The sequence below is a fragment of the Thunnus albacares genome, chromosome 14, assembly GCF_914725855.1.
Source record: "Thunnus albacares chromosome 14, fThuAlb1.1, whole genome shotgun sequence".
Taxonomy (NCBI): domain Eukaryota; kingdom Metazoa; phylum Chordata; class Actinopteri; order Scombriformes; family Scombridae; genus Thunnus; species Thunnus albacares.
In genome coordinates this window covers 19,739,682-19,753,073 of record NC_058119.1, presented here as the reverse complement: position 1 = coordinate 19,753,073, position 13,392 = coordinate 19,739,682, and the positions used below count along the sequence as shown (strand labels likewise).

Below are 13,392 nucleotides of genomic sequence, written 5' to 3'. Positions count from 1 at the left end.
CGCTTGTCATTGGTGGACTGTGGCGAGGACTGTAACGTTACTTGGAATAAGTTGTTTGATGTGAATGAAATTCAGTAGCTTTACTTCTAGCTAACTTACTGAATTTAGACTAATTTCGGCAATTTTTCAGCCAACGAAAAGTGAAATTTGGTTGACCTAATATACAAAGTAGGAACTATTAGTTGTAACACGAGTGGGGCAGTCGAGCAGAAGTCACTGTCGGACCTAAACAGCGACAAATGGCGTGATAGCAACGTACATTTAATTAAGAAAAGTTTCATTTTTTTCTCGCATTGTAAGCTCTTAATTTTGTATCGACATAACGCCTCACATTTTAATAACAAGACCAGGTAAGGTTGACTGACATAATTATGAGATTTTCCTAGATATCGACGATAATAAATTGTTAGCTTCACTTTAATACTTTATTCTTACTGTCAAATTGAACCTGGAGACAATACAAACGCAGACCATCATTTAGTCCTGTTTGTTTGTTTATTAGGTCTTGCTGCAACAATGGACGCCCTGCAGAGGAGAGTGGTTCAGGAGGACGTGGTCCAGTATCAGCTCTTCTTGATCCAGCCGGACGGTTCAACATCACAACAAACTGAGGAACATTTCTCACATCTCGTAGAGGAGATTTTGGCCAAGGTTGCCCCGCTGCTGATGCAATACATCTGGCAGAATCAGCCATTCAACCTCAAGTACCATCCTGAGAAAGGTATAGTCTTGTCAACACATTGAGATTACACACTGAGATTAGTTAATGTAAATATTAGTATAGGTAGGCTTTTGTTGGTGTTGTTATAAGACTTAGGATTAATGTATCTTCTTTTAATTGTCAGGAGATGTTCCTGCTCACATTGGAGGCAGCACCCAGTTTGGGGACAATGTGGAGGACGAGTGGTTTATTGTTTACCTCTTAAAGCAAATCACAGAGGACTTCCCAGAGCTTGCAGCCAGGTGAGGAAAAATGTGCTCTGAGTTCATAGTTTTTGAAGATTCAATTGTCCTACTTCAGTGTCTAAACATGGATCAGTCTCAGTGGTTTTTCAGTTGTGCATTTTCACATTTGTGTGTGCAGAGTTGAGGACAACGATGGGGAATTTCTTCTGATTGAAGCAGCTGATTATCTTCCCAAGTGGCTGAATCCAGACACCAGTGAGAACAGGGTGAGAGGTTCAGATGAGATGGCAGATTTAACTGTTTCAAGAGTGATACCGGTGGTTTTTGCATGTCTTTGCCCTTTAAATACAAATCATGTATGCTTCACTTTTCTGCAGACCTTTTTTACCAAAGCATACCATAAATGTTAGCTACCTGTTTCCAGTTCATTTCAATATGGAATGAAAATCAACTCTGCACAACTAGAACATTTTCATGACATCCATCATAACATTTGAACCTTTTTTTTTTTTACATTATTTTTTAATCAAATTTACATTACTTTTCATCTGGTAATGCATTTGAGATCAGTGACAGTTTTCTAAAATGTTTCTCATTGATGTGTTTAATTGGCTTTCAAAAAGTCACATTTTCACTACAAGAAACAACCAGCGTCACTTAATACCTTCCACAACACCTATGCTTACTTTTGTCTTCTGGGTTTGGCTGAGTAGAACAAAGCCTTTCATTTGTCAACTCAAATCTTAGATGTCAGTGTGTGTAAACTGGCTAAATGTTCTCTGATGGATTGCTTATACTGTAGTTTCAAGTCTCTGCAAGTTGATGTTCATACCTTAGTGGCATGAACCAATGTAGAAATTCCATGTAAAAACCTATGGCATGTGATGGAAACCATGGTTACCAGTAATATGAAGTTATCACAAAAACCCCCACAAAATCTTCATCTTGTTATTGTCAATATTTAAGTACAAGCCTTCATTGCTCCACTTATTCTCCTTTTCTTGTCAGGTGTTCCTCTGTAGGGGAGAGTTGCACATCCTGCCCTGCCCCTCCAATTCCAGTCCAGTAGGGGTCTCAAGGGATGTGGTACCCAGTGTGGCACAGGCTGTAGCGCTGCTCTCCACCCACCAAGAGGCCTGTCGGGCAAGCTCCAAGATTTGTTCAGCTCTGAGGAGGCGACTAGAGGGGTGAGAAGACACAATAAATGTCTGCTTTTCATGGCAATCGCTCTGAGCCTAAACACTCAAAAAAAACCCATCATGTATATGTTGTATGACCACAAAAATTCAGGGGCTTGATCCTCAGGAGACCACAGCTCACATAGACGTGTCCTTCAGAGGACATGAAGGCCAGGCTGAACCTGTATGTCTGCCCAAATGAGACAGTCTAGCCTCACAGAGACCACAATTATTAGTGTGTTCAGGTGGCTCTTGTCAACTTGTAAACTGAAGCATTTCACAGTTTATCTCCAGTACATTGCTGTTCAACGGGTTACAAAGTTTAAATACAAATGGTAAACTGGCAAGTTTCATCCTCACTGAGTTAAGTTGTGACATTTATGTCAACACACGATGGACAACTGGCAAATAGTTTACTATGTTAATGGTGAATACATCCATATAACTTTTATTATTTCCACCATGTAGCTTTACGATGGTCTGTTACAGGTGATATATTTACCGGTGATGGATCACTACCTGACCAGAAGCACCTGGTAAAAACAATGCAGTCATGTGATATTTTCAGATTTTATGAGTTGAAGAGAATTGCCTGAAGGCTGTATAAAATTGTCCCAGATTTATTTATGGGATGCTGAAGGCTGTAAAGGATACAGCAGATTGTGTCCTTCATATTCAGACAAAACAAAGCTGTTTTTCCCCTCCTGCAGTTTGAGGAGCCATTGAAATGAGACAGAGCTCGTCAGACCGTTATGAGACATTTAGTTCAGACCTCAGAGGATTCAGCCCCAGAATTGGGACACGGCAACCCGGCATAAACACAACTTGCAACACATCATGTTATAACAGTCCCTACTTAAGCTTGCCTGTGTATGGCAAAGTGAAAAATGGTGCACTGTGAGTGTTTCAAGCTGTTGAATCGGCATACGAAGCTTCTACATCACAGACTTGTTAGATCCATGCAGAAGCACATGAATTGCTCATTAGCAACTTTGGAGATATTTAAGAGGGAAAAAAGATATTCAGTACTGTAGTGTCAATACGAAACAGGAAAGTCATATTTAACCATCTCTACTTTCCTTTTAGGTACCCAGAGAAGATCAGAACTGGCCTGCATCGTGCCCACTGCTTCATACCTGCTGGCATCGCCATGGTGTTGGCACAACGACCAGACCTGGTCGCCCCTGCTGTTTCAGCTTTTTACCTGCGGGATCCAGTGGATCTCCAGGCGTGTCGAAGCTTCAAGACCTTTCCCCCTGATGCGAGAGTCTTAACCTCGGTACACACACTTAAAGATTCATGACAGTTATGTTATAGGGGAAGAGAAGAAGTTGGCCTCTTTTAAAGGAAATAATCTTATTTCAAAATATTGGCTTGATGTTGTTTTACAAACTGGTACTGTGTGATTTCATTGTTATGTTTCAGATTTTCTGAAATGTTTAGAATCATTAGACCTCCATAACTTCGTACTGCTGTATGATCTTCCAGGTGACATTCACCCGGTGCCTGTATGCCCAGCTGCAACAGCAACAGTTCACGCCAGACCGGAGGAGCGGCTTCACTTTGCCTCCTCGCTCTCACCCCCAGTATAAAGCCCATGAGCTTGGCATGAAGCTGGTGAGCCAACAACTGTGTTTCCTCATCATTTTGATGAATAAATTTGTGCTTCTGTTGAGCATTTTGTAGGATGGTTGGCGTTTTAGGTGTTGTATTTGATTATATTTCCATCCCTATCTGTGTGTGTGCCCTTCTCAGGCTCATGGCTTTGAGATCCTGTGCTCTAAGTGCAGACTGCCATCTTCAGAGCCTGATGCTCCAGTCAGTTGTAACCCTCAGTGGAAAGGCTTCATGGACAGTCTGAAAAGGAACGGCTACTTTCGGGTTAGTCACACTTTTTGAATGATGAGGTCAAAAGCACACATTATTAAAGATACTATATTGTAGCCATTTTTCATCAGTAGAATGTAAAAGTTTAAAATTTTATTGTTTTCAAATGCAGGGACAACTGGAAGGTTCGGCACGTTACAGAGACCTGACAAAATCAGCAGAAAACTTCTTTAAACAGTCTGTTGCCTCTAAATCCGGGTGAGAACTGTGTGTGTGTGTGTGTGTGTGTGTGTAACTAATAACACTGTGAGTGTTTGTCTGAATATAGATATTGTGTGTGTCAGCAGTGATATGTCCGCGGGTGAGGAGGTTCTCCAGCTGCTACACAGCTGCGTTCCCCTGAACTTGGAGGACCTGAAGAAACAAGAGTCACAGCTCCCCCAAGAGGACAGTGAGTAAAAGTGAACCTAAATCTAAAACCTTTTACCTGTAAAACAGTCATCATTTATAGGCCTGAAAAGCATTTTAAAAAGAACATGTCAGATGTCGTCAACTTCAATTTGCCTCAGTTATAATTTGATTGAATAGTGATCCGTCTTGACCACAGAAATGAAGCAACAAAGGCTACATTCAGACTGCAGGAAAAAGTGGCCCAAATCTGACTTTTTTGCTCATACGTGTCTCAGATCTGTTTTGTTTTTTTAATAATGATGTGAACAGCACAACTCACATGGAATCTGATCTCAGTTTTGATTTGGGCTGCTTTCATATGTGATCCTAAATCAGATACAGGTCTGTTTTTTTGGGGGGGGGGGTTGCAATATGACCTCAGTCTGAACAGTCATATTCAAATTCATGTGATTTTTTTTTTATGTCACTCGCCAGAACTGAGTGTCTTTCTACGAGAGTCCTTAACATCCTGAAATTTTGGAAAAAATCTGATCACCTCACGATCCCACCACTCCTGGCTCCGACTCCGCATCCACACACCTCTCCGTACAGAAATAGCAGCCATTGCTCCACAAAAAGCCATTATTAAAAACTTGTCTCTCTTTCTCCTCATGCTCGTCCTCATTATCATCTGCTCACAAATTCGATGGCTTCCACTGCACATCAATTTATAACTGAAACCGTAAACGCTGACTTCAGTGGCCTCCATGTTTGACATCTTTGTTATTGGTTTTTTATGCACATACGGGTTAGTTAAGGACCATGACCACAAAAAAATCTGATCTGAGCAATAAATACAAATTGAGCACTAAGGCTTGCAATGTGAAAGCAGCCAAAATGTCAGAACCACTCCAGCAGTATAAATGTTTGTGTCTACGTTGTTAGTATTTCCTGTGCAAAGAAGAGTTTTGATCTTTCAAAAGTCAGCCTGTGGAGATTTGTGTTTTACTGTTATATGCTCACTATAAAGTAAGTATTGCAAGGTTTTCATGACCTTGATAGATAGTAAAACCTGCCTTTTGTTTGTCTCTGCTACCTGGGAGTCTCTGCTCCCTGCCAATTTCTTTCACTTTCTGTCATTTTTGGTATGCATCCTCCATTCTCCCTCCATTCTATATCCTTCTCTCTTTCAGTCATTTCCTGTAATTAGTTTTTTCTTTGTGTCTATCTCTAGGTGACAGCTGGCTGGATATCACAGCTCAGGATTTGGAGCGTATGTTGCAGGAGAGAAGTGGGGGGAGAGCTGATGTTGGCAGCCAAAACGCCAGTTTCACCAAACACTCACAGCACGTCGGGGTGGCAGAGGAGAGGAGAAAGGAGACAGAGGACGACAAGGAGGAAGAGGAGGCCAGTTACAGCCTGGTAGCAGTCAGTCAGGGGATGAAGAACTTCCTCAACGCCATGTCGTCACATGAGGGTGCTGAACTGCCCTGGTGAGACCCCATTGATGTTAACAATATGTAGCAAAGGTCATCAAAAGCATATTTGGGTCAGTGAATAAAGTAATCTAGGATAACTTTAATAGGGTTTTTAGCTGAAAAAACACACCCACATACACTGGTGTATAGCAAATATGATCCAGATCTCTTGCTCAACATTGCTCAGAATAAATTATATTTCAATATGCAAGTGGATAAAGTGCATACATTTTCTCTTCTCATGTGCTGCAAATGCTAATGCTATTATCCTCTCTAGCCTTTTAGCTTAGAAAATGAAATGTGCGTGGTCCCATCAGCGGTTTCAGTTCATATTTCACTTCTTCTTTTTTTTTTTCTGTATTCCAGGACGAATTCAACTCAGCCTTTTAGCTTTGACCCAAACTCCATGGCCAATGCACTGGACCGACTGCTAGGTATGTAGACTTTTGGAAATATGTAGAATGATCAAAATGACTATTTCAGAATTTGCGTCATTTTCATCAATTTACTGAATCTTTCTGTCATTTAATTGTTTTCAGGAAGCAAAGAAGAAGAACTTGATTCAGATGATCTTGATGACGACGACGACGACGACGATGATGATGATGATGAAAAAGAAGAGGGGTCCTCTGGTCCTGCAGAGATAAACGGGACAGAGACTTTGGACAGTCTCAGAAAATATATGGACCAAATGGATCAGGAGCTCCTGAGCACTAATATTGGACAAAGCTTCAATCTGACAGTAAGATGATGATTGTACTTATACCTTTTCTCTCTCTGCTTAACCTCAGTGTGTTATTACTCTAAAAACATATGCACTGAACTTACTTATGAAACAATTTTACTTAATTTGTTCTTTCTGCAGAACAACAACAAGGCAGGTTTGGACACTGGGTCCCTCCAACCCTCTGCCACAGACGGACTCCCGAAAGAGGGAGCGGTGGAAGAGACAGAGGAGGAGATTCAGCCTCTTGACGTGGATCTCAACCTCGTCACCAACCTGCTGGAGTCCCTCAGCTGTCAGGCCGGGCTGGCCGGACCGGCCTCCAACTTGCTGCAGAGTCTGGGCATACACCTCCCACCCAACTCTGATCCCTCATAAAGGACAAGAAGGAGCTAATGAATGAGGTGATATTTGGCAAACTTCTCTTCTGTATGAATGTTGGTAGTGAAACCCAGAAAGGACAGTTGAAGAGAAGTCAGCAGAATACTTTGATTACATTGACTTCCGATGCCAAAGCACTAATGGATGTTGAATGCATCCTGTGCAGTTTTCATTGTAAACAAACATGGTTTTGTACATTCAGTCTTTCTCACTGTGTGCACCGTAAAACTAGTTTGCAAAAAAACATTTTGAATGTTTTAAAACCTGCATTTTTTGCAGTTTACAGTTAATATTATATGTACACAAGTACAAAAAGGAGAAGGAGCTCAAACATGTGCTCAAGATAAAATTGTATACAGGATTTTACAAGATTTATTTCCAGTGGATAGTTTTCTGTCTGCATTATTGTGCAAATTTTTGTACAAATATAAAAAATATACTGTATGTCTCCATCAATGATCTATGATGGGTACATATTTATGGTTGTGTGAATAGAAATGCATTTATCTTCCATGTGGAAACCAGCACTCCCCTGACAGTCTTGTTTCATTACAGTAGAAACACTTTGGAGGAAGCAAAGTATCCTTTAAAGTCCAAGGCAGGATGAGGGAAGAATTGTGCACTGAATACCGAACACAGAAAAAGGGGTCTCACTCCACCAACTCCATGTTTATTTGAAATCATGGTAAACTGACAGTGAAGGATTGTGCAGTTTTGATCAGGTTTACAGTAGGTTTTTAATAAATGCTGTTTTGTGTAATGTGTGACTGTGTGTACTGATAACAGATGATTTGACAGCACTTACATGGGTTTCTTGGAAACAAAATAAATATTTTTGGAAATAAAGTCTTGTTTCAGTCTCAAATCAGTTTATTAACTATTTTTAATACTTCTTCACACTTTGAGAAAGCATAATAATAATAATAGCATATTCTTATATTAAGACATACAGGAGTTTAGCTTATGATAACTTACAGTAAATTTCAATACAGCAGCTTCAGTAGAGAAACGTGTGTGAACATCAATGAAGTATTTCCTTTCTCATCTGACAAACGTTAGCTGTCAGGTTCATTCAAGGGTAACTTCTACAAAACTTGAGTCAAAAATTCATTCAGTAATGGATCTGAGTTTAAATATTTTAAACACTGCAAAGTAAACATGTACAGTAATAAAGTAGGTTCAACAGTCTGTGTCCACTATATAAACAACTTTCTCCTCATGGTTATCCCTTGTAATCTGGTTGAAATCTCATGCAGTGAAAGATGGGAGTTTAAATCTTTTGTTTAGTAAATGACATCATGTTTACAGGAAGGTCCAAAAGCCTGTGTCTACTATCAATATACTTAGTTTCATTGTTTATCAGAAAATTTTTCTACTATGCAGATTTTCCATAAATATAACCATAGAAAAAATATACTTTGTTACTACGATATGACCCCCAGCTCTAAAAGAAAACTGGTAATGTTTGACGCATGCTGCTGATCTGTACTTGTTTGTGAAACTGCTACTCTCCCTTTAAGGCCACGCTCTGTCTATCATTGTTTTAAAAAGGTACCTAATGTACTTTGACTAACAAGAACAGGGTGTTCGCTTGGTTTGGTCATCAGGTGTTTTTTGTCACACTGCTTCCTGTCCTGCACAGATGCTGGTGCTCTATTGCTTCACTAAACTCTTCTGACATTTTTGCATGTATTTTTCAACAGAAATCAGTTTTATAAACACTTGCACTAAACACTAGCGACAATACTGCAGAAAAAGACATATATATTAGAGATATGTGCTGTACATGTTAGTATTTACAATAAATATATAATGCAAAAACTATGTGAGTAATCTAACAGTCTGCATGTGTATTAGAACCAAATGACCTTTTAATAATTAGACCTATCAACTGAGTACTGGTTAATGAAATGAAAAGATAAAAAATAGTCTGTGTTGAGATTATTGAGTCCAACTCTATGGTTTTACATATAATACAATACGAATATGATCGGCTCAGATAAAATACATAATGTTAGGAAAGAAACAACAAGCCATTACATGAAGTAATAATTAATGTATGTTGGTCACTGTAACTGTGATAACATATTGCAAATTAATAACAAGCTAATGATTTAAATTGTGTATAAAGAGACAAAGTGCCTGAGTGGTACAGGTCATGTGACTGTGAAGGAAAGAAAAGAAGTGATGTAACTTGTTATTCTCCACAGAATAAAATAACACTGATCAGTGATTTGGATTAAATTACTATGTGCATATGTCTTTGTTGGTACCGTACAAAACAGTCAAGAATATATATTTGTCCTTTAGAGTGAAACTACAGAAGCTGGGTAAACGGCTGCACCAGCTCTTTTGCTGAGTGGAGCAGCGCAGCAGCAAGCGGTGAGACACACAGAGCGGATATACCGACCATGAAGTTCAGGACCATCCCCAGCAGGAGAATGGCGTGCAGGTAACCATGGAAGAGCAGGCTGTGCCAGCTGCCCTTACTCAACACCTGCCAGGGATTGTCCGGGTGCAGCAGCCACAGAAGGCCTAGCACCCAGCTCTGGTTGACCAGCTGGGTGTAGTAGATGTCAAAAATGGAGGCCTGGGCATCAGGGGAGTGTTGGCGCTCAGCTTCAGCCACTTTAGCCAGCCAAGTCAGAGAAAGACTGTGGAGGATTAAAGCCAGAGGTGCATACATGTACTCCAGGGACTCAACACCAAACACACCCTGGGAGGCTGAGAGAAACAAGAAGAAGGGTTGATTTGATCTGAGTTGAAAAACACCAACTTAAAAACTTCCCAATAACATCTAAAGGTTTACCTGTGATGACAATAGATGACCCACTCAGGATGGAAAACAGAACAGAGATGTGGATAGACGGTGGCGATGCCAGCTTCAGGGCGAAACTCAAACCCACAGTTAACAGGGGCAGCAGAGGCATGGTGAGGGGGATGAGGCCGGCATATGAGCTGCTGGCCTTGGCCCACATGGCCAGCACAGCATGGACGCTGTTACAGATAGCAGGAACCAGCAACCGCTCACCAAGAGACCTGGAGTACTGCTTCAGAGGCACCAGATCCAGGACATGGAGGAGATTTAAGAATAACAGAGAAACCAGAACCTGAAAAAGATCAGATAATATTGACAATTCAGTGGTGGAAAGTAAATACAATGACTCAAATTTTGTGGTACCTGCACTTGCACTATGTTTATCTAAATACTGTAAATATTGTACTTTTTACCCCACTACATTTATCTCACAGCTACTGTTACTGATGAAAAATCTGATCATGATCATATGGCATTCTGCATAATAAGTACATTTGATATTCAAGAACATATTTCTGTATTTTTACTTAAATAAACTTTAAAATGCAGATTTTTTACTTGTAATGGACTGATTGATTTTACATAGGGGTTTTGCTGTTTTAACCTAAAGATCTGAATACTCCCAATACTAGTCAATATAAAGAAATACTATTACTATGTGTGTAATTGTACAACTAAGCACTAAAGGCTCAAAGTTCAAGTATTTTGGTCATACTGGTGATCTCACCAACCAACTGAGGTGAGGACACTGATCTGATGATTAACAGGAGCTCAATGAACAAACTATGTCAGTCACTGGTGGAAACTGCAATATCCGTATCTCTTGGTCCATTTGATGGTTAGTTATTTACAGTGATTAGTCAAATTACATTAATCTGCAACAATTTTGATAATCAATCAGTTTTTATTTATGTAATTTATTGACCAAAAATGACAAATATTTGCAGGTTCCAGTCTCTCTTTTACTGCAGGTTTTGTTGGTAAAATTTTTAATGAGGAGGAAAGAGTAGATGTAAATTGAAGACTTTTTAATAAATTACAATTTTTAATAAATTTAAACATTTTTTTTGTGGAAAACCCATATCAGACACAATATATCTTAATATATCTTAAAACATGTCTGGAGGGGATCTTTAAATCATAAAAAATAATGAAAATAACTGTTGGTTGAAACCCAAATCTATTTCATTGTACTCTTAGTTGTAGTTTATTTTATGTTATTATATTAAAGTTTAACCATCTTGTGAAGCAGTAGGCAAATATGCTCTTCTATGCAGCTCTTTTCTAATATAATAAACAGGAAAATTGCTACTTCCAGAAGATGATGCATGATTTGTCATAGTTAAAATGCTACATTTATGTCCTATTCATCTGACACATGCATGTTTTATGACCAGAAATAAACACATAGGTGAAGAACAAGGATGTATGATGTGTGGATATGAAGTTGAATATACCAATTAGGAGCAATATGCCACATGGATAAATGGACAAATGTCATTCAGTATTCCAGCCCCGTTCACAGTCTCCTCTACAGAAATCACAGGTTTGTGTTGGTTTATTCAGTGAAAGCAGCACTTCAATGTTTGTTTATCACAGTTCAATGTCAAAACTATGTCAGAAATCATGTTGGTTTGTTAAAGCCTATATTTTCCCTGCATTTATATTACACCCACAATAAGTAGATGGAAACACTCAAGGTCAGTCTGTCACCCATGAGGCCCACTCATTAGCTAACTTCAGCCTTTAGATGGGGTCACATTTACATGTCAGTCCTTCGGCCAGCCATTTGGTTAAACATCTATCCTGCACAAGTGTTCATCAACACAGAACACCTTCTTACCCTCTCCACCACCACCGCCCACACTACCACATGCCCTGTCCAGCACATACACACTGCATAGTAACAGAGTTACAGTAGCCTGCACCTGTACGCTTCATTGTACAGGTATGATGTTAACTGCACCAATGATTAATGGAACATGGTAGTATCACCATACTAGCCTATGTGTTGGCAGAGATACTGTAAAGGTGCATGTAATTGCAGCTAAAGTAAATACCCCACTATCAGGACACACATTACTCTGTGTACACAAAACAGCCATCCTCAGTTGTGTGCAATGTTGTCACTCTTTTCACATACTCTCCACAGTTAGTAAAATGCACAGGTGCTGGTTGCAAGCAAAGAATTGTATTTGATGGATTCATTTTGTTCAAAGACTATAAAAACAAGCCAGGAAAAAAGGCACCAACCTGGGCAAAGCAGAGAGCCACTACATACGGGTAGTGGTACTGAGGGATGAAGATGCTGGCCACGAAGTTTCGGAGTTTGTCAGCCAGACCATAAATCACCACGACCACCAAACAGAGGATGGGAAGAAGGGGCTTCAGTGCATGATTAGAGGACAGACTCTTCACAGCTGAGGTACAGCACCCCTTCCTCTGCCTCCCTGAACTGTAACTCACATACAGGAGAGGAGAGTCATGCATTCATGAATCGCACAATAGCAATGACATTTCTCGGTTTGTGCATTTACACAGCCTTGAATCTAGTTCCATAATATGTATTAAAATTAAAAAAAAGTCAAAACCAGCTTGTCCTTTAACCAGTGTTAACTATTTTTGCCAAGCTTTATCTTTTACAGTGCTCACTAACTGGCTGAAAGATAACCTCTTGAAAATAGCCTTCAGGAATGACAGGTTCACATGTTTGCTGCAATAAATCGAACAGCAGTTTATACTGTATCTATGCAGGTTTAGAGGTTTAGGTGTGAAGAGAAATTCACACAGTAAAGAACAGCATAAGGACATCCCAGGGTTAAACATGAGCTGTCAAAACATCCTCGGCTGATACTGATATGCTAAATGCTACTTACAGGTGATATATAAAACAACTTTAACATTAATTCCAGCGCTATTAAATTACACCCTAGTTAACAGCAAGAAAGACTCTGTTTTCTTGTTCTCATTTGGTTGCAAATATTCCAATTTGTTAATGTTATTAAACTACTAATATATATAAACTATTAATATTTCTTTTTTTTAGTCTGTTTTATAAATTGAGGAGTCTGTTTTGGCCAACTAAACCTTGTTAATTATGAGTCTGTGTTTCATATTATTTTAAAGCCATTATCTAAATAAAATACTGAAATAGTCTCATGTAAATAACAGAATAATACAGATATTTACCTGGTATGATAATGGTAAGTTTGGTATAAATGACCATCTTATTTACTTCTTTTAAACTTAGGTTAGACATTGTTTTTAGAAATTACACAAAAATAACCAGCAAAAGGACAAATATTTAAAAATTGCATTGTAGACTCACTTAATATGGAAAAGCCATTTATACTAGCGTAACGGCTGCTTGCTGTTTCATTTAACATATAAAAGGAGACAAAAGCAAAGAAAATCATGAAAAAGCAAGAAAGAAAAATAAACTTTACTCACCACCTGGAATTCCTCATAAAGTCATATTTCATCTTCAAACTTCATTGTGCAACAATTCTCTCAAGAACTTCTCCAAGTGTCTGTCAATGCCAGTTCACACCTTTTAATATCAATAGCAGGCATTAATGATATTAATAAATCACCTTGTTTCAACAAACACGTCTCTCCGTACCATCCTGCTGAATGTGCCTCTGTGTGTTAACCTGCTCTCTGTGCTGCACCTCATTTGTTTTCTCACTG

The 13,392-nt window shown here is 39.2% G+C and overlaps 2 protein-coding genes across 4 annotated transcripts; one reads left to right on the top strand and one right to left on the bottom strand.

Annotated features, from left to right (window-relative positions):
• The first annotated feature begins 43 nt into the window (after positions 1-43).
• Positions 44-7,730, top strand: ecd (ecdysoneless homolog (Drosophila)). 3 transcript variants are annotated; one of them, XM_044372679.1, is made up of 15 exons: positions 44-350; positions 503-721; positions 846-963; positions 1,085-1,172; positions 1,915-2,093; positions 3,171-3,363; positions 3,573-3,701; positions 3,840-3,965; positions 4,084-4,169; positions 4,256-4,362; positions 5,536-5,794; positions 6,146-6,213; positions 6,319-6,521; positions 6,645-6,907; positions 7,440-7,730. In XM_044372679.1, exons 2-14 carry the CDS (start codon positions 517-519, stop codon positions 6,879-6,881), a joined length of 1,998 nt encoding a protein of 665 aa, XP_044228614.1. In that variant the 5' UTR covers positions 44-350; positions 503-516; the 3' UTR covers positions 6,882-6,907; positions 7,440-7,730. The 3 variants fall into 3 exon arrangements, with proteins under 3 accessions (XP_044228614.1, XP_044228615.1, XP_044228613.1); XM_044372680.1 differs by having other exon boundaries at positions 45-350; positions 4,259-4,362; positions 6,645-7,730; XM_044372678.1 differs by having other exon boundaries at positions 45-350; positions 6,645-7,730.
• Positions 7,539-13,366, bottom strand: si:ch211-248a14.8. Its single transcript, XM_044372686.1, has 4 exons — positions 13,153-13,366; positions 11,956-12,157; positions 9,694-9,994; positions 7,539-9,608 (listed from the first exon to the last, which is right to left on the bottom strand). Exons 1-4 carry the CDS (start codon positions 13,182-13,184, stop codon positions 9,202-9,204), a joined length of 942 nt encoding a protein of 313 aa, XP_044228621.1. The 5' UTR covers positions 13,185-13,366; the 3' UTR covers positions 7,539-9,201.
• Positions 13,367-13,392: the final 26 nt, after the last annotated feature.

Bases quoted from the DNA above. Each gene is read 5' to 3' on its own strand.
- si:ch211-248a14.8 (XM_044372686.1), bottom strand. From the start codon at position 13,184: ATGAAATATGACTTTATGAGGAATTCCAGGTG. The intron at 12,158-13,152 runs GTGAGTAAAGTT...TGTGAGTTACAG, and splicing joins TTTATGAGGAATTCCAGGTG to TTCAGGGAGGCAGAGGAAGG. The intron at 9,609-9,693 runs GTAAACCTTTAG...TGTTTCTCTCAG, and splicing joins GTCATCTATTGTCATCACAG to CCTCCCAGGGTGTGTTTGGT.
- ecd (XM_044372679.1), top strand. From the start codon at position 517: ATGGACGCCCTGCAGAGGAGAGTGGTTCAGGAGGACGTGGTCCAGTAT. The intron at 3,364-3,572 runs GTACACACACTT...ATGATCTTCCAG, and splicing joins ATGCGAGAGTCTTAACCTCG to GTGACATTCACCCGGTGCCT. The intron at 6,214-6,318 runs GTATGTAGACTT...AATTGTTTTCAG, and splicing joins TGCACTGGACCGACTGCTAG to GAAGCAAAGAAGAAGAACTT.